At 27.1% G+C, this 26,663-nt stretch overlaps 1 protein-coding gene across 2 annotated transcripts in view; it reads left to right on the top strand.

The window, feature by feature from the left end:
• Positions 1-26,663, top strand: part of LOC100574097 — a 40,715-nt gene that overhangs the window by 10,697 nt on the left and 3,355 nt on the right. Inside the window, exon 2 of one of the 2 annotated variants that reach the window (XM_016806408.2) lies at positions 6,705-6,752. The exons of the other annotated variant lie outside the window; for it this stretch is intronic. Coding sequence (XP_016661897.1) covers positions 6,705-6,752 — 48 coding nt within the window. The remainder of the gene's footprint in view (positions 1-6,704; positions 6,753-26,663) is intronic. 2 annotated transcript variants of the gene reach the window in all.

Raw genomic sequence — 26,663 nt, 5'->3', positions numbered from 1 at the left:
CCGACGAAGAATAATATTAATAATAACGATGATGATGATATAACGACCTCGGTTACGGTGATATAAGACCTAAAATAATATATAGCTATCCTAAACCTACCCAACATAAAAAAAGTAAGAAACCAGCAAGCTGAAGAAGAGAATTCAATCAAACCGAATCGAGGTCAACTCGCTCACCTACTATATATCATAACGAAGGGGATGTTTCAATGGTGTTATATTAAATTTATATTTTATGAAACACTTACGCGTATGATATATATTATATTTTATATGATATTGTGTACCTATGACGTATAATATCATATAACATGCACGCATCGTATATAGTTGCGGTTTTGTACAAAGTACCAGTAAAGGTTAAAGATTTATTAAATAATATTAATTTTCCTAATTTTTCCGAAACCACCTAATAATAATAATAGTACACCTACGCACGTCACCACATATGCACATGCGGAAAATTATTTAACCACCGATATTTGGGTCTCGTCGTCGCGGCTCGTGGTGGTCGGTCACCACCTTCGTTTTTATCGTTCAAAATAATAAGTATGACCGCAATAATATTATTATTATTACAACACAAAACATAATATTGTACATGCACCGCACATGAAACATATTTATTGTTATAAACATAAATACTTATACGCATATTTCCAAATGGTGACGGCGGACTGTAATATAAAACGACTTCGAGTCGGGGTGGTGGATCGATAGTCGCGGGGAGGGGTGGGCAGAGACTTCGGTCTCGGTCGGCGTGCGGGAAAGACTTTGCTTTCGGTTCGTTCCCGGCAAATACGACGACGATGGTGGCGGCGGCGGGCGGTTAGCTATGGTTATACTCAGCTTGCGCCGCCACGCACAGTTCTTGGTGCTATACGCGTCGTCATCGCCGTCGCCGTCGGTTCTCGAACGAACGAGACGACAGAGACTAGGCAAATAATAGAATAATACTATAAACGACTTACGTAGATAACGACGGGCAATCGGATATACGGAAAAGTAGCCTATGTGTACGATATGAGAAATAGTTTTGAAAAGACGAAAGAAAATAATAATGTTCTGCCCCGCCAGGAAATAATTTTTTTCTATCGTTCCCGTTTGTTTATTATTTGTTGTTGTTTTACGATTTTCCGGAAAATATATAAGACACAATCGGACACGTGAAATTTAATGCAAACCCAATATTGGACGGCGAAACGTCAATGGAAAAACAATATAACGAGATAGATATAGATTCGTATGTAGGTACACCGATGTTTACATAAGATTATCCACGCGTATGTCCACCAGAATTTTAAACTAGAATAAAATATAATATAAGACCTCATGCAATACGGTACACCCGTAATCGTTCAGATTGTAAGACGTGTAACATGATAACGTTTAATCCAAGTGGGTATTAAAATCGTTCGTATAAAATAATCATGAATAATAATATTGCGGAGTTCATCTTTCAAAACACATTTTATAAATATATAATATTTCACGTTGAGTCATGACGCTGTTTCGATTTACATTTCGCACAACCTAAATGTTATGGATACACGTGTGTTGCACATGCGTTTCTATACGTACATACATCACGTTACATTATTCAGCTCGGCACGCTTGTTCTGTTTATTCGATTGCGTGTATAATTATGTATGTACTTTTACACCACTTCATAGCAAATATATTTCACAACCATCCATGCCGTCACAGTTCTCTAGACATTTGCAACGAAAAATACTATAGTCAAACGAGGTTGTGAGCGGTATCGAGTCGGTTCATAAGAAATGAGAATAATATATCGGAGCATTCTGAATCGAACAAATGTCTCGAAATTGGATACTATTATATTATAACTCTTCCTTGTCGTCCTTAATCCGCAGATCAGTAAACCGTGATACGCCATGATGCACAAAATGTTACTTAACTCTTGAGTCGGCGGATACTAAAGAAACTTGGAAAAATATTAGTGTAAATACCTTAAAATAATTCCGGTAAAAAACTTTCTCCTCATAATCCTTTCTTCCTCGGCTTTCCTAAAACACTTTTAAATAATCCTTTTTAAAGATTAAACGGAACAAGAAATTATCATAATACTACATTCAGCAGTTCATACAATATTAATAAAGTTCTTCATTAAGTTAAAAATGATAAGATATATTTTTCTTCACGATAAATATAAGTTTTTGTATAATATTGTACAACTGTTTTAAGTTTTTCTGGTTATCTTACTGTCGTATTCATTTAGGAAAATCATTAATTTAATGAACCCACTCCGACATTCCATGAAATTCATCCAATCTGCAGCATTTTTAAAAATGACAATATTTATAAACACAAAACAAAAACATTTTTACCTTCATAAAAAAGTATTTTTCTCAATTAAATATTTAAATATTTTTTATTTGATAGTTCTATAAAAATATTCTTAATACAAAAACCGTTTTTTATAGTCCATCACTTTTTATTTTTATGCCAAATCATCCTTAGTGCTTAGTCGTCGTTGTCTTTGTTTAAGTTTCATTTTGTGATTATATGCTTCAATAATATAGTCATCGGAGATTCATCCAAAAATAATATAATATCGTTATCAAAATTTGCATTAAATTACATACAACAATTGCCCCTAAGTCAATACTATTAGTTTGTCTTAAATCTAATATATTCTGTAGACAGTTAAATGATAAAATTATTCCATTTTCTTAGTTGCATGCAATTAACATTAACACAAATCATGGTTAAAAGATAATGAACCAAAAACTCTGATATATACCTATATATATTACAAAATACAAATATAACCTAACATAATAAAATAACATAATAATTATAAATGTCAAAGATTATTATTATTATTTTAAGCTCTATACCACCACTGAAGTCCGTATTATAAATAGTTATCATTTAAGCCATTTTCCAACATTTTTTTTTTATAGAAATTAGATAGAAATAAATAAAAAAAAAAAGTATATATTTTGATAATGGAATGAGATATAATGAACATCAACAATTTGTAATTTAACAAATGGTTAATAATATAAATGAATAGCCAATGATCGTGGTAAGCGGTATATTCTCAGATTCTCTGTATAAATATATGATATATTTGTTATTTATTATTGATTTATTGAAAATAAATTATCTAATAATATCTGAAACCAATGATAATGTCGCTATGGGAGTTTCAAAAATAAATAAGGTTCAAATAAAATCTGTGTCATCAGTAATACATGAAAATAAATTAACTGTATCATTTAATAACTCGAAGTATGGGTTAGTATAAAAGGTTGGTTTAATGGTGGCTGTGCAAATCGATAGTAATTTATTTACTGCGAAACAATAAGTTTTTATAACAAAAGAACGTATTATTTGACAAACGGTTAATGCATTTTCTTGTGGATAAAAATATATTTTTTTCATTTTAAAATAATTTTTTTTTTGTTAAACAACTAAATAAAATCTTATAAAAAATAAAAACGTAGGTAGAAAACAATTGGTGCTATATTATTGAAACATAGTATACAGAGTGATTCACCAAGTATGCTCATCCCCTTTTTTCTTCAATAATGCAGTTATTCAAAATCTGATTTTTTGAATTTTAAGATATACATTAAGAGCATATTTTCAAATTCTTGAGATTTTTTTGTACTGCTTAAGGAGTGTCCTGTAGTACTTATACCCTATAAAACTTAAATAATGCAGCAGATCATTTTTATGAATTTTTGACGTATCAAAATCAAAATTTGTACGAGTATTTTTTGAGTCATTCCAACTTTGTGTTCTAAGGATAAAAGGTCCATGAGTAATGGGTTTATAAGATATGGGAGCTATAATGATTTGAAATTGTAGTCATTAATATTAATCTATCAATATTAATAATTTATAAGAATGGCCCAAGATCCAATCGTATGTCTATTTTATATTTATGTAAAACCATTTTTAAGGTCTATTATCCTTAATACAAACATTTTAATAACTATAAAACTACTCATTCGAATTTTGAATTAGGCACATCAAAATGTTCAAAAAAATTATCCTCTAAATAATTTACAGTAAAAAGTGGGGTTTTCATTTGGAAAACAGAAGTTTGATCGCCACAGGACACTCCTTAAGTAGTACAAAAATATGCATTTGATTAAAAATATTATAGTCTATAAGTATATTTAAAAATTCCAAAAATGAATGTTTATGAATATTATTCAAGAATGAAGTATAATGTATTAACCTATTATTATGGATGTTCATAATTTATAATTATAAAACAAATTCCATAACACCGATGTAGCAATATTGCATAACCAAGACGCCGCGGCGTTTCGTTGATTTTCATTACAGTGACGTCTTTCTTTTAATGTAATTGTTGATCAGTAAATGTTATTTCTATGTTGTTGTAACACTCTTATATTAACTAAAACCCACAATTTACTTTTTATTATAATAATAATATTATTTAATTATTATATAATTTTATTATTTAAGCACAGAGTTTCGCACTATGTGTTTACCCATCAAAAACGTGTTAACCTTCTGAATCTTACTAATTATTAATATGGTATAGTAGGAATCTATTTTAAATTTCTTATAATAAATATAATTGTAAAATATTGATGAACGAATATTATACATTTGTAATATGTGTAACAGTTATACGATAATTATATTCATATATTGTGTGAATGTTCATTATTTTAGTCATGAAAGAAACATTTTCACAATGCGTAGAAAAATATAAAATATTAATTTCGTAAAACGTTTTTCATGTCGTAAATACATTTTCGGTATATCAAAATGAATATTAATTTTACGAAATGGACTAAAATTATAATCCATATTAAATAAAAAAAAAGAAACCGGAAGAATCGGTCTGCCGTATAATATGTTATATAGTATGTATTGAGTTGAAGTCGAGTGTACCTCACCATTGAGTAGGTAATGGAAGTATTAAATTCAATTTAAATTATAAACCATTGTACACGGAAAACGATTCTGAGCCGAGACAATTTTTCAGCCTATATTTCCAATGCTATTTTATAATATTTTCTATGTTACTGATAATTTATTTTGTCAAACAGATTTTTGACAAAAACAAATGGCATATATTATAAATTTATTATAATGATATTATTTCATATTATAATTTATTATGCTACAGTTATTAACTTATTTTTCAATACCAACGTACCATAAAAAATAACGTCTAGGTATCAATAAATTCAATAAGTCCACACTAATTGCATTAAACAATTTATATATACAGAGAGAAACCTTAATTTTTTCATTTTGCATTTACTAGCAAATACACAATCTATACTCGTACAATTTTAAGTACAAAACGCATATTATATAATATTGAAGCATGAGTGGTTTTATAAAATACCAGCTCACCGACAACATAATATGTATATTACACGGGCATTTTTCGTTCGTGTATTATTGTGGTTATTTAATTTAAATGGTTTAGTCTGACAGTGGTTCCCAAACTTTTTTTTTCCGGAGGTACCCTTTTTTTAATCTAATTCAGCCACGAGGAGCATAAATGTTAAATTAATACTAATTATTATTCTCATTGATAATCAATTTTTATTATTTTAATGAACATAATACAATATCTAATCTTTCCAAGCATACTACGCAGCCAACCTAAAATTAATACATTTTTATGCTTATAAAAAATTATGACGGGGTGCCGCCAATGGGAATCTTTCCCTCCCCTGTCCTATTTATTTTCGTTTTCATTTCATCTAATTTGCTTATTTTATTACTATAAATACAGATTGTAAATAAACCTTCTTTGTAATAAAAAAAAAAAAAAATGCTGTAACCCGAAAATCATGATACAATTTTTTTAAGATTCAATTTGAAATTAACAAAAAATAAATAATAATTTCTTATGAGCCGTGGCGCCCCTTTGATTACCATGGTGCACAGTTTGGGAACTGCTGGCCTAGGATATTATTGGCGTTTCATTTGTTGAAGGATACAAAGAGGATTAAGAGTGAAACAAGAGTGATTATGAGGCATTTTTTTGACGAGGCACCTGATAATTGTGGTTAAAAAGAAAAGCAAAGTCAAGACAGGTGATTTGAAGTCTGTTATAAAATGTTTTAAGATAAAAATAAAATGTGGAAAAGTTTGATCATATTGGTGTTAAGTGGATGTGTGGTTTTAGCAGAAGCTTGTGAGTATGAGAGAGAGGTTCAGGTATAAGAATTAATTGAAAAAGTCATCGATGGAGCAGTTTTATGCAACGGAAGGTTCACATTTTTGGGAGGGGGTTTTTTTTTCTATGTTAACGACGTCGGAGTTTCTCATAGATTTGACAGTCTTTATAATTAGCTGAGTGACTTCCTTTACATAAAGCTGGGGATTTTTGTTTTAAGCAAGTGGTTGATAGATGATTTTCTTACGCATCTCGGCGTTACATAATAGAAACTAACTTTTAATTAAAAGCATTAACACATCTCCATATGAATAATTATCCATACTTATAAGACTAAATATAAAATATTAGGTTTTAGCGATAGAGTATCTCAGTTACTAATTATGTTAAACCTTTACAACACAAAAAAATAACGTAGGTACCTTATATTTGCGCTGAGTTAATAATAAAATCAAATTTTTATTTGGTTTTGAACTATATGAATACAAATTCTAGTAAAAATGTTTTTAAACGATTTAGTGATTTTAATTGTACTATATAATGTTTCTAGGTAGTTATCAAAACGTCGACGTAAAATTGAATCCAGAAATGATCCCAGGTAATCGGTTTGAATGTTTAGGCTAACTAGTGATGTAAACATATGACCTTGTACATAATCCTTGTAAAAAAACACTAGATGAGAACCGTTTTTAAACGTAGTTCTGTTTTAATTGATTATTTTATGTTAGTAGAGCTACCTATGCTCTTTAGAATGACAATGTTCTGAATGAAAGCATGCCGATTTTTCATATTCCAACTGCATTCTAATAACAGATAACTTGTATTTTGATTTTTTTATGATTTGTTTTAGGGCCTATTTATAAAAAAAATATTGTGATTTAATTTTAGTTTATATTTACAGGTTAAGATAAAAAATAATATTGGTGGCTACATCAAATGTTTGAATAACGATTGATGATATTTAAACAAATATAAACCATAATTAAAATCAAAACACCGAATTTACTGTCCTAAGCTGAAAATCTGCATTGAACAATTATTTTCACAAATGTACATTTGATATTTCTAATGATTGGTATTAAATCCATAGAATAGTTCAGAATGATTTTTTTGTAGTATCTAATAGTATTTTGATACAGTAACCAATTACCGTTATAACTTACAAGTAAGTATTCAAAGTTTGGATAAGCGGAGAATTGGACGACTAATCTCGCTAGGGGCACCTACCTACATCTTTGCAATTCCACATATCTCATCTAAATTTTAAATACTTATATGTTATAAGTGTTATAACTAATTAACTCCCTGTTTGCAATTCTAGTTTTATACATAATAATTAAAAATATATATATATACATACATATATTATATATCATTTTTTTCCGAAAATGTAGTTTCGTAATTAATCCAAATAATGTAAAAAAATATTTTACAAAAATGTATTAACTTTTTGATATAATAAGCGTTAGCCTTTAAATGAATCACGTTTTATATCTATAGGTAATACAGCTTGATGTTAACAAATTTCAGTTATTAAGCTAATAGCCATGTAGTTGATGTTGAAACATTAAAAAAAAAACATTTTAATTTAAAAAAAACTTAAATTAAAAATGAGCAAAACATTATTGTAAATAATTTTGGATAAACTTGCACCAAATTACGATTAGTAATAATAATTAATATTTCTAGTTTAACTAAAATTGTAATCTTTTTAAACATGTAGTCTTTATAAATTAAATACATTATGAAATTTTATAAATAAAATAATATATCTAGTTATTTGGTGAAAAAAATATTTTTAAAAAAGCCTTAAATAAAACTATGAAGTAAGTTAGGATATTTATTTATAAAATCTAGTTTAAAGTTTTGTTTTTATAAAATTGTATATTTTTTCGTAGTTAAAATGTTAAAACAACGTCTATTTTTAGACTACATGTTTATAAGTGGCCAAAGTAATTAACCCGTGTTACAATTTTCTGACTTATAATTATAATAATATTCAAATTACAACTAACTTATAATTTTATTTTTTAATATAATTATATAATCTAACACTTGTTGAATATATTTGGTCCTGACTTAAATCTTATTTTCATGACATTTAAAACTGATTTTAACCCAATAGCATTATTATGAATTATTTAATATACATTTGAAAATTTGAAATATTATTTTGAGTTATATTATGAAATTATCAAAAGCATGGTTAAATATTAATATATCAATATAAACTTCTATTAAGTATAATAGTATACAGAGTATAAACGTACGGCCAATAGGTTTGGTTTTATTCATTTGTTGACTATTGAAAATTAATATTTAGGTATAGTTATAAAGTAGGTTAACCCATATCCAAAATAAACTAAAATTATCTCTACTTAAATATTTTAATTTTATGACAATGGAAAGTATTTATGGTAGATAATTTATCGTTTTACAAAAAATCCATATAACAGTGTTTATTAGTTTTTATATTTTTCAATCCTTTTTGAGGTATTTAATATCTCAATAAACTATAATATTAAATTTGATAGAATAACTATAATTTATCTTTAATATTTTGTCAATGTTTACCTACTTGTTGGTACTTACTCCAATTACATTTTTTTTAAATACACATTTCTTTAGTCGATAAATTTGATAAAATGTTTAGATTTATTATTTTCAAAAGAGATAAACTATAACTTCTATAAGTAATGTACTTAATTTTACAAGATTCTATAGTAGTCGAGGAAAATGAAATTTTAAAATCCAAAAAAAATGTCTAGCGTCAGTGCACTGCATGATAATTTAATATTAACAACAATTAATAGCTTAAAGGGTTTGTAGAGATTAATGAGTTCTAAAAATACTATTTAAAAAAACTACAAACAAAACATTAAATCCACCGTAACAAATAAAGATAATTCAAATATTTATGTTTACACTCATTCACAAACTATAAAATAACAAACAAACAAACAATTAAAATGTTCTGGTTTTTACTTCCACCCTTTATATATAAATATAATTTCGTTTATCATATGTTTATGATTGTTGCTTGTGATATTTTAATCGCTTTGGTATTTCAACAACAGTGCTCGAATTGGGAAAAATTAAGTAGAGGAGCTCAATCTAACGATTTAAAAACTGCGTTCCAAGGGCACAATTATTCAACACAGACCATACAAAAAATAGTTGTGGTACGCAAAAAAAAATAAAAATAGTAGGGGAGCTCCGTCCCCCTACGCACCCCCCCAATTCGAGCACTGGTCAATAAAAATAAGTACATTATTCAATAGCAGCTATACAACGTATGTGTAGAAGCAGAATGAGTAAACTACTAGACTTGTGTTTCGTATAATATAAATATAATATAATCAAAATTAAAATCATTCTGTCTGCGTGTAAACCTATGGAGTTATCCGCTTATGGGTTGCGATATACTGTTAAATAATATATTAATCGACTGAAATATTCCATATACGTATATAGTGTATACGTATAAATAGAACGTCAAACAAAATATTTACGGTATTATTTTTTTATAACATTCCCTCGAGAGCTTATAGCTATATATCCTACTTATATTGACCTATCCTAATAATATCTTTCTCTAATTCAAAATGGGCTAAAATAAATCACGGAAATTCAACGACAAAAATACCACGGTGGTGGTGGGGAGAGGAGAAATAAATGAAGCCAAAAATGTTGCACAACAACAGTATATTTCCGATAACCTACCCTTATAATAGATGTTATATAAACTAATTTTCGACAAACTATTTATAACCTAATGTTTAACCCTTGAACAGGTAGTAGTAAAGCTCATAAGTTATTCATGCGAAGCCTTAAAATTCTTTTTTCGTTATATTTTTACTCCTGAAAACTAGTTTTTCATCAAATATAACAACGTGACCCTTTTGAAATAACATAATTACTAATTACTATTGCCATTATGAACTTGAAATGTATTATCAACTATGTCAATACAAAACACTTTGCTAATTGAAATTACATAATGAGTGATTAGAAAATAATGTAAAAATAAATGTTTGTATTTCTAAGCAGAAAAACCATACTTACAAAATTTATAATTTCATAAATCTCCACTTATAAAATACAGAACTGACCATGGATCTGGCAAATTGGTTTTTTTGACAACTAGAATAAATTTATTGAATACAATTGTTAATTTTAAATAATTTTCAAAACAACTTGTAAGTTGTAGGCGATTCGGACAACATACCGTGTTCTATACCTATTTATATTGATAAAATTATGTCATTGCTAAAACACTTAAAAAAGGCCTCTTAAGATTTGAGTTATCGTATAAAGTATACTTAACGAACATTTAAAAACATAAATATTTAAGTTTTTTTTTATTATTATTAATGGTCTAAACTATAGAGTATAAAGCGCAGACCATTAATTGTAATAAAATTTTAATTGAATTTGTTTTTATTGTTATTATTACTAAGACGCAATAATTTTTGTTCACTTGCAATCATTAGATTTAGTAAATAAGAAAAATCGCTTCCTATATAATTGTAGCATTGCAAAAAGTTATTACACTCACACATTGTTGTTAAGATTGATACTACGCCCATCCCCATATCATATGCTTTATACCACATACCTTAATATTGAAAAGGTTGATCGTGACTTGAATACTGAACCATTTTTCCAAACGAATTATCGCTGACGTAAGTTGTGTTAGGTAAAATGGGTGAAAATAGGTACCCACATAATTTAATAGTTAAAAAACTCATATTCCGCACATTAAAATATTTGTGATTTAGTTAGAATAATTAGATTCGATCCAATTCATTACTATATTTAAATATATCAATATATGGTAATTTTATTTCATTAATGCACAATAATTCTAAGAATGCATAAGTAATAAGCAGAACAATCAACTTTTTCCCCCCAATGATATTTATATTTCAAGCTTAAAAAAATGTAATCAAATATTAACTATTCTAAGTAAAATTAGTTGATAATATTACAAAATTCGTTTAAAAAGTATTTTAATTTAATTTCAATAATAAATAAAGATTTTTCCTAAGGGACATTAAAGTAACAAATAAAATGTATATTATATAATATAGTAGGCCGTAAATTATATTTTGTATAGGTGCATGAATATAATGTATAACATGCAAAAAAAAAAATAGTTATATTGATTACAATGTTTTCTCAGGTCAAATGAAAATTATAATCTATAGTAATTATTATAATTTAAATAATTATGATTCTTAAAAAGAGGTTTTTTATTATGCCGATAATTATTGATAAACCAAATAGGGTATAGTTTACATAATTTATGATATTTTTTCAAAAAATATAATCTATTAACTAATATTTCCCATTAACAGTATTAAATTTAAATTAAAACTAACCTGACATTTTAGATTCTGATGAATGTATTGATTTAACAATGTTGTGTGTTTTTTTTCTTAATTTTTTTTTTGTGTCACATCACCTTTTAGGACAGTAAAAATGCTTAGATTTTCTTCAACAGTATCTTTTCTGACAGGATAGTTGGTACTTTGGGAGGGTGAAAAGTAGAAGTTCTTAATATATTTCAAATAAAATAAAATTTTTAAATTCACAGTAGTTTTCAAAAGCGCCGTGAAAAACAAAAGAAAAATTAAGGAAAAACAGGAATTTTTACGCAAAATCTGTTTTTGAAAAAAATCGATTTAGGTTTTTTGTGTAACTCTAAAACAAATGACGGTAGGTACATGAAATGTTGGCTGAATGTTTTTTTTTAGAATATTTTCTATACACCATAACATTTTCCAAATATTTTGATTTATTTTGAGCTGTTTACAAATATTTTCCATTTCCATTTTTTTTTGTTTTTTTTCTATAAATATTATTATTAATATTATTTGTTGGTTAAAAAAGCTTGAACATTTAATAGAAGGCTCCTAGTAAAGGCAGATGAAAAAAATTCAAAATCCATAGTCATAATTTTTTTTATAAGCATTTAAAGTTCAAATATTGACAAAATACGTAAATTTCAAGAAAATGTGCAAATTATTTTGAGTTAGAAATTCACAAAAATTTTCCTATTTAAATCTAAGATTAGAAAATTTAATACGAGATTCCTCATAAGATTGTCTATCTTTATCAATTTTCAGTAAATGTTTATATATTTATTTCCTATACACCATAACATTTTGAAAATATTTTGAATATTTTTGAGCTGTTTACGGACATTGTCAGCTTTCAATTTTTTTAATTTTTTTTTTTCTATAATTGTCAATAAAATTTTATTTGTTGGATAGAAATGCGTGAAAATTTAATACAAGGTTTCTGATATATTGTACAATAGCAGTTGAAAAATATTAAGAATATATAGGCACAATTTTTTTTATAAGTATTTAAAGTTTAAATGTTGACAACATTTATCAAATTTAAAATTTAATAATTATTTTGTAGTTAAAAATGTATAAAATGTTCAATTTTTATATCTAAGGACTGAAAATTTAAAACAAGGTTCCACGTAAATAGGTTATATATAAATTACTTTATTATTTATACTGAGTTATATCGTAGGCTGACTAACCGTCTTCGCTCAGAATCTTTTTTCTCATACAATGATATATCATTGAATTCAAATTTAACACCATCCATTACAGTGACCCACTTGTACAGCAGAGCGACACCGACTTGCCAACTTTTTTAAATTATATGGTTGGTTCTTAATTTAAATTTAATTATATCATTTTTTTTTTTTTGGAAAATTAAAAGCTATATTGAGATATATTTTTAAGCTATAATTCACAATGTCAATATAAGATATTATATTTTGTCATGTGTAGATATTTTGAAAAAACAACATTGGAATACTATTTATTATCAATTAAAATTCCAAGATAACAATTTTAATAAAACAAAAAAATTATGTAATAACCTATTTTTCAAGTGTAAATATTTAAAAAAAAATCCATTATGTTAATATTTATTCTCACATAATATAACAAGATTAAAATTAAATATAAATAAGAACATTTTTGAATTCATTTTTGAACAAACTTTAAAATGTTTCCATTTTAAATAACATAATTTTAGTAAACTAATAACAATAAAGTAATCAATAAACGCTTTTTATATAATATTATTTTCATTCCAATGTATTAACTATGAGAAGGAACTAAATAAATTATTAGTTATTAATCATATTATTGAAAATATATTTTAAGTGCTAATAATGCAATATAATATTATATTAAGAAGTAAGCACATTCAAAATCATAAATAATATAACTTACTTAATAGCATAACTTATGTTTGCCTTATTACTAAAAATATTTACGATCTTTACTGTAAACAATGAGTGAATTTCTGGATAAAAGAAAGAATATAAATATATAATTAAACACTTGAATGGGGAAACCGTTCACTAACAGAACCTACATTTGAATTTGAATTATTTTTTGATTTTCTGGTGATGAATGGATTCCTGCACCTATATAATAACGCGATGTTAATTTTTTTATCGTTCAATAAATACTAAAAGTAATTTTATATTAAGTAATCAATCTGTGTTTCATAATAATATAAATCTACAAAGGATATTATATTATGGTATTTCGGCTTGTTGAGATTTTATTTAGTGAATTCGTCAATATATCCAGGAGTGAAATAAGTGGGTTGATAAGGGTTTTAAATTCGTTTATTAAAGAAATAAATTGAACGGTCAAGTTTTTATTTTGATGGAAATAGTTTATAATATATATAGTATATATTATACTCAACAAAATATATATTATATATATATTATGTTGAGTGTACCGTATTTGATTTGTTTGCCTGTAAATAACTTAGATTAGATTACTGGAAACATAATCGCAATTAAAATTGTTTTTCTTTGGTGGGAGGGAGGGGGGCTGAACAAATGTAGGCATAAAACCCAGAAGGAGTGAAACTTACAACATAATAAATGTCAACAAAAAATAAGAAACAAAGAAAATAGTGAAAATAAAAACAAAGAAAAGAACCACAAATGGTGTGAATTAAGACAATATTATAATAAAGAGGATTTCTATATTAATTGGTTTTCTCTCTCCTACTATGATTTATAAGGATCATAGTACATTTCTGTTTAAATAATCAATTTTGTGTTGTAAGCTTTAATATGATAGCGCCATTGACTTATTATCAAACTTTAAGTTAAGAACATTATCTGTGTTTGTATACGTTTTAAGATATTTCAATTCTTGAATTTTTGCAATTTTAATTGTGATGTTTTACATACTCGTAACTTTTATAAAAATTGAAATTTCCTAAAAAGTTGTTCTAAACTGTTCTTAACTTTGAGTTTGATAATAGGTAAATTCACTCTCATAATAAATCTAACAACACAAGATTAGTTCTGAACGCTAATGTGCAATGTTGCACGTAGCTCAGAGATAGAAAACAAAATGTATTTTGCTGACATCAATTATACATTTTTAATGACAAATATAAATAATTAACTGTTAACCACAATATGTTTAATTTATTTGTATAAGCTGTAGTTGCAGTTAGTTAAGTGATACCTATTGACAAAAAAAAATCTTTTCAATTTTAAAAACTAAAGGGGTACAATAGAACTGTGGGTTTTTCCACATCTATTATACTCCATCTGTGTATCTGCCATCAAGGATGATTGTTGTAATATGTTCTATTGTAACTATAACTTTTAAAATGTAAATAACGTGCCTCAGTCCAATTTTCTTCAAAAATATCGTATATATCTGAGTCATTTGAAAAGAATCTGCTAGTTAATTTTTTTGTGAAGTTTTCGTAGAATATTGAAACTTTTCCGATGTATGTAGTAACATTTATCACGTGTCGTTGAAGTAGGTACATAGTTCTTGTTACGTAATGTAAATAAAAAAACAGACTATTAATTCGATCTTTGAATAAGTTACAATTTTGATTTGTTAGAAAAGGGTTGACCCCAATGGGAAAATAAGCGGTTTATTATAAAAATCACAATATTTTTTGGTTGATTTGACACTCCACACGGAACAATTTGTAATGAATTGAATAAACTTCTGTAGTAAGCGTACAAGAACTTTAAGTACTTTATTGTGTATTAAAATACCACAAGGTATTTATTTATAATTAAAATGAAAAACATTGTCTAAAAACAACATTTAACTAATGTTATATTAGTTAAACGTATGTTATATCTATATATATAAAAATGAATGTATGTGTGACAGTGTGTGTGTCCATATTACCATGGTAACCATTTATATATTATTTTGAGATTTCTGTCCATGTGTGTCTCCATATTACCATGGCAACCTATTATATATTATTTTGAAATTTCCGATGGAATGTTTTGTATATAAATGGTTGCCATGGTGATATGTAAAACATATTATTCATATACAGTTGGCAATTTTAATGGGTAACGAAGTGAACGGGATCAGATATTTTTATATACGTTGATAAATTATACTTCTGAGCAGAAGATAGACTAATTGAAAAAGGGAGAGGACTGACCCCGGGAGGTACTCAAACAGGAATTTTGAGATTTCCTATGGAAATTTTTGTTTATAAGTGGTTGCCATGGGTTTTGAAGCTATTATAATAATAATTATTGATTGCCGGGAAACGAAGTGCACGGGATCGGCTAGTTATTAATATAAATGTTATATACTTAACTTTACTCGAACAAAAAGGTGTTTATTATAAATAATTTTAAAAAAACCATATAAATATTTTTTACCTTTCTAATTATAATATAATAAATATATAATAAACAAATATTACATAAGTACAAAAGAGTAACGTAAAAAATGAAATATTCTTACATTGTATAAGTTTAAAATTAAATTTTACTTCATGAGCTATGTTTTAAAAGTATTTCAAATTTTAAACTCACTTGTTAAATTATTTTTTATACAACATCATTATTGTTTGAAACTATTTTGTTTTTCAATATTCGTCAACATTTTTTTATTTGAACAAAATTTAAAACAATATTGAAAGGACTGAACAAAAATCAAATAATACATAAATATACTATAACTTTTAATTTGAATAAACTCTTTTTGTATATGATCATAATAAAAAAAATAAAAAAATGTTTATGATTATACAAATAAGATATATATTTAATGGCTTTAAATGATCGATTTTAAGAACATTTTGAATAAAATAACAGCGCAACAAAAAATCTAAATTGAAAACGTCTAGACATTCTAGCAAAAGCTTTGCCAACGTATCGTTTATTTACGAGAATAATAGCACATAAACTGCACAACCATATTTATCAAACAATCATTCTGAACATATTATTATAAAAAGCTCTTCGAAATGATGTTGGTATCTTTTTTGTACTTATGTTTGTTCTACAGTAGACTATAAATTACAATCCATCATATACTCACTACTAAATTTAATTAACGATGGTTACAATACTAATATTATTCTTAATTCAATTGAAGAATCAGATTAAACAATGATATGTTTTCTAACATGTAATCTGGGGTTTAAGCTTTATCCACCGCAAATTCGTGTCACTAAATCAACGGTACCTGCAGCATTTTTACTGCGGTACGGTGGCTTGATGTTTTCCACTTTTGCAATTTAGAACATAACGACATTTACTCGCAGTGAATATAATCCCATTAAAGGTTGACATAGTGGTAGTGGTTATCCCGTTACCACGCTGACAAGTGAATTCGTGTCAAATGATACTAGATTTAGAATTATTAAGACACCTTGGATGTTTTAACAGCGCACTTTGTTTTCCTTCTTTGGTAAGTAGGTATTAGTTACACAGATGTACAAATACTTTATTCGTAATATTGAACGATAAACTTAATTGAATCGAATTAACAACACTTTGAGTTGAAGGTATAATGTGATACAGTTATAGTTCACATAGGCTAATTAAATATTGACCCATTTAATAGTGATACGATGAATAATAAATAGTAATATTTTTAGTACTTATTAATTTATATTTTTTTGATTGTGAGTAGTGGAATCGTATTTTTGAAATATAATGTATTTAATAATTATTGAGAAAAACTAACAAATAACATAGAAAAAACCAACAAAAATTGTCCATAATGAACTATTTGTTAAAATTAAAATTTTTTTTGAGTTTTTTTTATCGATTCGTGTCGATGCATTTTTTTCCAAAGTCAAAAAACTATAAAATGTTATATAACGTTTCTCAAAAATTATTCTTAAAGCAAATAAAATATATTTAAAACACATGGTAACAATTTGTTCATAAGCGTTTATACATAAATTTATGAAAATCATGAAAATTCGTAAATTATTTCGTCTATAGTGTTTTAAATTGTAATACCTACCTAACTTTAAGTTATTTATACCATGAAAATATTCACACCGTTCTTTGTTTCGTCGGTATTGACTTATAAGTTAATCATATGATGTAATATCATAATAACCATTGTTATATTATAATAATAATATATTTATGTAACAATAATTTTGCTATGTTTTTGGCCAACATGAGTTTATCCTACCCGTATTACTAATAAGTAATAATATTATAAATAAATGATAAAATATCCTGTAAAAAAATAGAGATAGACACACCTCTCCGCTCTGAAGAATTGTTCAAACCTTTACTATGATCTACCATTAAATTTAAATTTAACACATCCATTTCAGTGATCTACTTAATTATGAGATACATATATGTATATTATACAACAGAGCGACTTCGCTGTTTTTTTAAAATTAATTTACATGCATCACGCGACTCACAAGTTTATTAATTACAATTTAAATTTATTGTTTAAAATATTAAATAGGTATAGTAATAATGATAACAGTAATTATAATTATTGTTGTTATTATCCTTTATTCACAATTCCCAATAATACAATTTAATGTTAATATTTTATAAAGATGGATATTATTTTGATAAAGTAAGACTTCACCGTCCATTTATTTATGTTATTATTGTACTTGAAAAAATATTTAGATTTTATTATTTTTTTATTCGTTTATATATAAAAAAAAACAGTAACAACCTGACCTTTTTAGATGTTTTACTATTCAAACTTAAAAATATTTTTAAATGGACATAAATATGAAACGAAAAGATAATAAAAACAAACACATTAAAAATATTGCTCTTTTAATTTTTAAGTAAATTTTAATACCCCGCACTTCTATAGTTGTGTGAATAAAATATAAAAATCAATTGCAAAAAATAAGTATAATTTATAGCGTAATAATAATGTAATAAATTAATAAAGCCCCATATAAAAAATACCATAGGTATATACTTCAGTTTTGGTTCATAAAAAAAAAATGACTGATTTCTTAGATCTGTAATTTATAATTTACATAAACGCTTATAGGTATATTAAAGTATTGATAACATAAGCATTACTTTGCTTAAGCATTGGACAATCAAGTCGAGACATGTTTTATTTCTTAATTATTATATTTCTTGATTTAATTTTAAATATAAGTTAACTTGTGGTGGTTAAGCAAGGCAGGCACGGCGCAATATAGCATAATATCTAGCCTAAGATGCATCTGTCTTAGCCTATAGGAAATAATATATTATTTTAATTTGTATACTTCATTGTCAATGTTTTGGATACCACATGTTATCACTTATTCATGTCCCTGGAATAACGGAGTGTTTAGCCTTTTAAAAAGGTTTTAAAAATGTTATTTATTGTATTATTGTTAAAATTAATTATTTTATGTTGTAGGTAACTCGAAAAATTAAAATGTGTGATATTATATTTTATGTCTATAAAATTGACTCAGTTGTGTAGTTAAAAAATTATTTATTAGTTAGTGCTGTTTTAAAAATGTGTGGAAATCAATTAGTGTCGTGTTAATTTAGATTTGTAAAATTATAAAAGATAAAATTAATTAGAAGTAATAAATCGTTGGCGTAGTAAAAATTAATATATTTTCTGTAACTCAAAAATATTATTATTTTATTTTCATTCATGACAACTATATAAATACGCATTTATAGTAAATAAAAGTTATATAGAGCTAATGGTCAAGTTATCGAAGCAAAAAAAAATATAAATTTAAATGGACAGATTAGTTTTTAAATTCCAACATAAAATTTGGTTGATGATTCAGGTCATATTTTTTTGCGTGTGACATTTATGTCGATCTTCTCCCCTTCAAAAAAATAATAGTCATTCATAACAAAATATCTTTATAAGAAATCCGATAAAATAAAAATGTATAACATTCTATTATTGATAAGTCTTAAATTTTTATTAGAATTAATTTAATTTTGAAATGAGGTTTCCAATAATATAACAAATTAATATCTGTAACTGTAAAATAGATTCATTAATTGAAAACTCAACTGTAGTGCAAGTGTACAACTAAAACGGTCACTCCGTTGTCTTGCTTTGTAACGCTATTGCGAATTTGCCTTTGTTCGTTCCTCTAAGAGCGAGTTTCGCCACGAATTTAGCCCATCAATAACATTGTGAGATACTGTTTGAGAGCGCCTCACACATCAATGTACCAAAATTGCCTATACAATGCGCCGGCCAACGGATATAATATTAAACATTATTAATATAATATTGTATATTTGTATATAGTACATTGTCCACACAAACACAACGTAACCTGTTCTACACCAAAATTGAACCAAAAATGTACAGAAAATATTAAAATGTATTCACACCATTATATCGATCACAATATCGAGTTTTCTAGCGTGTAATTCTTATGATTGCAAACATCCGTTTGTTTATAATTATTATTTGTTTTGTTCCCGTTCAGTTGTACAATATAAGCTATATTGTTAATACAAATAATGAAACACACACTACGTAAAGCGATTCGATTTTCAAGTAATAATTCTATATTATCATATTCTATAGTACATATTATAAACTGCATAGTATTTAAATGGCCTCACAGTACTTTCTGAATAGCCTAAACAAGCTAGAACAATAATTATTCGGAGGTTAAAAAATTACCAAATTTGCCTAGTTTTTGATTATATATATATATATATATTTTTAAAAACTCTCGGACAACTAAATATTCTGCAAAATATATTTTATAACTATATAAAGTGATAACACATAAAGATACAAAAAGAAAACCACATGACCGTAAAACCAATAGATTCGTCGGCTCTTCCGTCGAATTCTAAAAACAAATGGTTATCGATAACATGTAATACATATTTTAAAATGTTAACTTGTAAAATAATACTTTCGCACGTAACCCTCTGACTGTGGTGCATACGCTCACGCGCGAAGCAATGCACATATACGGACCGACGCACACACCGTTATATAACTACCTCCCCCCCCTCACTGTAAACTTTCCCAGACAATCGCGAACACTATACCGCATAATGTATTAATATTATTAATTTATTATAATCATTTTGTGTACTATATCGAATGTATATTTATATATTATTTACGACGATCAGCAAAGAAGTCATCCGGGAAACGTGCAGAGAAATAAAACAGCAGTACCGCGAAGAGTAAAAACAATATGCGCGGTGCAATTTTAACGGATACCTACGTATAGATAATGGTATATAATAGTAATAATATGCACTTACCACAACTCAGTCGTACACATGCCGCCGACGTGCATTCACGCGATGCTTATAATACATATAGTGTTGACAAAAGAGTAGAGACGTACTGAGGCAGGTGCAAGCGGTGATACCGATGACACTTTATATGTTTAGACGAATCGAATGAACGAACGCGTTCGCTTGAACAACCGAATACACATCCTGCTACAATAATATTATATTATATATATATATATATATATATATAACACATATAGACATTATTATATATAATACAATATAATAATAGTGTATAGCTACCGTATTTTATTGTACGGTATAGTAGTCGTGACGTGTGGCATATATCTCACGCCGAACCCATTCGCGTATCGCTATATTATTATATTATTATATTATCCAACTCTATTGGGACCCTCCTCTCTACCACCCACACCCCACTCACCCCCTTCAACATCACACCGCCATATGTAACGACACCTGTGGCACTCATGCGTACGTATTATATAACAATGAAACTGCTGCACGAAATCCACGGACGTCCCGAGTTTTCTTCACCGGGCGTGTGAAACGCTTTCAAAAACCCCTCGGAGTCCTGTAACATAAACGGCGTTTTCTTTCGCCCGTTTATTTTTCGATAAATATCAGTGGATTGCTATATATAGCACTTGCATATTATATGAAACTTTAAACTGTTTTTGATTGTAAATATAATGACGAATAGGGCTATAATAATTTATCATAGTATTTATAACTATAATAGCCCTATTACGGGCGTACTTCCGACTTATTGTAATATTATATTGTTCGACACAATAGCGGGTCGGGGCTATTGCCTTGGCGTACTTACTGAATACGACGTATTCACTGTTGCTGTTTGTACAAAATATATGCGATTGTAAATTGTGTACTAATCTTAAACGCCAAATGACGTAGATAAATCAACGCGTATACATTTGATATTACTTTTTTCTGCAACGCCTAACATTTTTGATTTATTATGCATATTAAGCACTCGAAAAAAAAATATGTGACTACAACAAATTATTATTACTACTGCGCCAACATAATATTATAAGTAAAAAAAAAAAATGTAATTTAAATCACAACCTATATCGATTGATAATTTGCATGTACGTATACGATGTAAGGTATAAAATATTTTAATCGCATATATGCGAATCATCAATCGACGAAGTGATTTTAATTGCATTTATTTTTTTACTTATAAATTATAATATGTTTGCAGCCCCCCACGAGTTAAGATTAATTTCAGTTTAACGAGATAATTAACAATTATTGTCTTAGTGAGTTCATTAAATTTAATCTATTTAAAATTATTATAACTTCCAATTATATCAAGTTAATATTTAAAATAAATATCAAAATACAGAATATCTAATTAAATACTGTATTGACATTAACTATCTAATAAAGTGTATTAAAATTTAAATGTATTAAAATGACAATAGTTAATATCAACAGATATCTATATTATAGGAATATAATATAATAATAACCACGCCAACTATATTATGATTCGATAAATTAGTGTTGTCGATAGTACATTTAGTATACTGATGTACTATGTACATTTTAATTATTTCATTAAAAATATTACGTATTGTGAACAACAAAAACGTAAATTAGTATAATAATGTAAACTCACACACGTGCGTTCGAACAAATAATTTGTACAACAGTCAATAATAGATTGCGAATTGTTGACAAGTGACAACATCAACGTGTGACGAATAAACACCAAAGATCAATGTGCCTATTATATCCTACAGGGGTCGTCTCCAAACATAATATACCTACCTAGTTATTATAACAATAATTGTGTGTATGTGGGTGTGTCATGTGTGTATAAGGTTGGGTTACATGTACCATTGTAATATGTTTACCTGTGACGTTAGTAATACTAGTAATTTAAACGCACATTAATTAAATACTATATTGTAATCAAGCCATTATTGGTATAGAAATGACGAACCGGCAACTGTAACGTATTATTATTATGTCGATACGAGCGCATCGATAACGACGGGTACATTAATAATATATTTATGGTATGTGTACATATAATAATATATTATATTTCTCAGGTATAGGTACTGTATAACAGTTTTTTTTAATAATTATTCACTCTGGCTGGTAGGTGGTGGGAATTTTCGTTTAGCGACCAACACATTCGTCGCTATATATTACATACGCGGTCACGCGCAGGAGGATTATAATTTCTGCGATTGGAATTAAAAGTAAATAAACGCGAGTATAGGCATTGCTGAAACAGGTATTTGCATAAGCCGCTCGACTGTTTTTTTTGTTCTTTTTTCCGCATATAATGTTATATTTTTTTATAATTTTTATTTTTCACTATCTGTTTTATTTTTCCATTATTAAAAAGGGAGTATTAAATATCGTGGTAGGTACTTTACTTTATGAATAAAATCACATGAAAATAACAACTGAATTTAATCATTTGCTAACGGTATTACTTAGAAATATCAAGTAATATATGCAATATACATATACATACAGGGTGATTCTTCACCAAGCACGATCACCCCTTTTTTGCTTTAATAACGCTGCTATTCAAAAAGCGATCTTTGAAGTTTTTGTAGTCAAAGTTTAATGAATGCTAGATTTAATATCAGGTATATCAACATTTTCAAAAAAAGTTATCCACTTAATAATTTAGTACAAAAATGGGGTTTTTTTCTTTTAAAAAAAAACAGAAGTTTGTATCGCCCTGAGACAATTTAAGTAGGTACTCCATAATATGGTCTAGCGAGGTATTTAAAAATTCCAAGAACAATAATTTGAATAAATTCATTATAAAATGAAGTAATGGGGATGATCATGTTCAGTGAATCACTCTGTATATATGTGTGTACTTATCTCCAACCACATACAGGAGTCATATTGTTACAGGTAAAAGGTATAGGGTATGCGCATTTATTTACGATTAACATAACGGTATTTACTTTTTGGTTAAGGAAAAAAAAACAGAAAAACACGGTATCCTTGGTATTATGGTAAGCTAAATCCCAGGGGAAAATCCGCCACATTTCATGGGACTATAAGCTTTGAAGAGATGTACGTATTATCCTACCTTTAGTATGAAAAGTATAAAGGGCCTTAGCACACTCAACTCTCAACATACACTCCTTCTAAAATGAAAGACAATTCTTAGAATTACATGTACTCGAATCCATTGCGTTAATACTTCCCTTACATATATAGTACATATATATATAATACAACTAAGATTGCTCTCTAGTCTCTACGTTTACAATAAAATTATAGGTCTGAAAACAAAATCTAGAATACAATCATTTTTATCCAATAGAAATAAAAACTACCTTTTGTAAAGCTACAAATGTAAAACATATATTTAAAAACTAAACAGTTTTCATTAAATGTAAAAAGAATAATGATATATAATAATTTATAATCATAAAAATTAAGCCAAAAATAATATCAATCAAAATTAGTTTTTAATATTTAATATTAAACTAATTATATGAACAATGACCGTTTTCAGAACACTAGATTTCTGCATTATTTATATTAAGTGCTCGATTTGGTAAGGACGGTACCTACGTGGCTACGTTGCTTGTACAAAATATTATTTTAATAATACCTAACACATAATATCTATACATAATTGATGACGTTTTTACTTCGCAAAATTTTTTTAAAAAACAACTTATTATTATTATTATACTGAATAACAGCTATGTCATATAATTGTATTGTAATTTTAAAACTATTAATTAAAATTTATTTTATTCAGTAAAATTTTGAAAATTGACTATTGTTCAAAAATAATGTATTTTAATCGAGTATTTTGAATTAAGGTTCCTCATAATTTGTGATTACAGCCATATAAAAATATTGACAAATTTTTACAATATTTTTCAAAACCACGAAATAATCAAATTTTTATTGCTAAGGCTTGAAAATGTAATATAAAGTTTCTCACAAGTAGTTCATACTGAAACCAAAAAAAAAAACTAAAAAAATATAGGGGCATAATTTTTTTAGACATTTGAAATTCAAATTTGGACGAAATTAGATATTTTAGGGAAATTTTAACAATTTTAATTATTTTACTGTAGTTCAAAAATATTATTCGTATGGGGACATTACGCATAGTATTATATTATGCCATGCGATTTTTAAGACATTTGAATTTTCAAGCTATTATTGCCTAGGTATTTAAAATGTCTAATAATAAAATAAATTACTTCAATAACAACACAAATATATCATAAAATATACTTAGTATTATAGGCTGATAGATCGTCTTTACTCAGAATCGTTTTCCGTATTTATTATTGAATTCAAATTTAACATAAACATTACAGTGACTTACTCAATGACGATGTACACTTGACATCTACTATACCGCAGAGCGGTTACTTACTTTCTTCCTTTTTAATAATAAATCATTAAATTATTATATAAATAAAAACTTCATAAAGAAACACAATTATTCAGAAATTTCTTGTATATCGAGTGCTACGAGTAAAAATATCCAATTATAGTTATAAAGTTTTTTATATCTTACATTGATCAGTAATTTGTTACTTTTTCTATTACATTATATATAATGAATCAACTTGTGTGGGTGGATTGTTGGAGGATACCCTATCTTATTATATAACTTAATAATAGAATGGAATTATAAAAACAAAAATATAGAGTATCGTATAGTTATTTTATCTGCGTAGCACCATTTACTTTTCTTACGTAGGTACCAAACTATAATATGTATTATGATATAGGGGTGATTATAACACGAGGGATGCAACTGCATTGTAGCACAAAAAAAAATTTTTAATTACGAAGCGACGGTTGGACGTGATGATAAATAAAATGGTCGTTTTTTTCTCTCTCAGACACCCAAAAATCGAATGAAATATGTAATGAGGTTCCGTTAGAGAAAAAAATTATCGCACCGCATTATATAGGTATAGTAAAAGTGTAAGACGTTTAAGTTGGCGCAACTCGTAAATAATCGTATACGTCTGTAATATAATTGCTGCTAAACCGTTACTAAACGTTCGGTGTGAATCAAACACTAATGATATAGTACCTATATATGTTTCGTAAGACTTTGCACATAAATCGTTTGCCACTCGAACACCTTTTTGGCAGGTAAAGGAGTTGTAGATCTTCGGTTCTATCGGCGGTGTTGACCTATCATCGTCGTCACTATCGCGATGTTGCAGACGATTCTCATCCATCCGTCGGACAGTGATCGAAATCGCCTCACAGCGGTCCGCTCTGAATCAAATAGTTCGCTTGTTTTCCTACAACCGATCGCTTATAATAATATATATATTATACGCATAAACCGTGAAACCCACGCAGCGTTTACATGGGACCAATTATAGTTATTATCTCCCTTGTTATGGTGACTATCCTCGAAATAGGTATAGTTATAATATTATTATACCGACCGATTATTGATTTTATTATTATTGTCTTTATATACTTTTACGTTTTTATGCGCTCTAGTTGCTAGTACATTCTTGTACCTAACCCATAATAATATAAACATTTCCGATATACAGGTATTGTTGTTTTGACTTGTTTGTGTTGCAAATTTCAAGACGTAGGTAGCCTAATGTATTATGCATACAAAAGCTTTAGTTTGAAACAAAAAGGCGTTCTTGACGAAAATATTGTGGTCGAATACGTGTATCATTTGAATATAACCCAAATATATTACGAAAAACAGTTGTATTTACAAAACAACCATAACGAATTTAAGTAGATAAGTAGGTACCTATACCGTCCTTAATCTAACGACTCCAAAAGTTCAATCCAACAAAATTAAAAATATAAATTATATAAATCTGTTAAATAAGTACCTAGGCTAGGTATAGGTACTTTACTTTGATATAATTTACATGTAAACAGATCTTTTAACATTGTTGAAACTATAGTGGTATTTAATGT

This window comes from Acyrthosiphon pisum, chromosome A3 (genome assembly GCF_005508785.2).
Source record: "Acyrthosiphon pisum isolate AL4f chromosome A3, pea_aphid_22Mar2018_4r6ur, whole genome shotgun sequence".
Lineage (NCBI taxonomy): Eukaryota > Metazoa > Arthropoda > Insecta > Hemiptera > Aphididae > Acyrthosiphon > Acyrthosiphon pisum.
The sequence above is the reverse complement of the archived record's forward strand: the minus strand, read 5'-3'. Positions and strand labels throughout refer to the sequence as shown.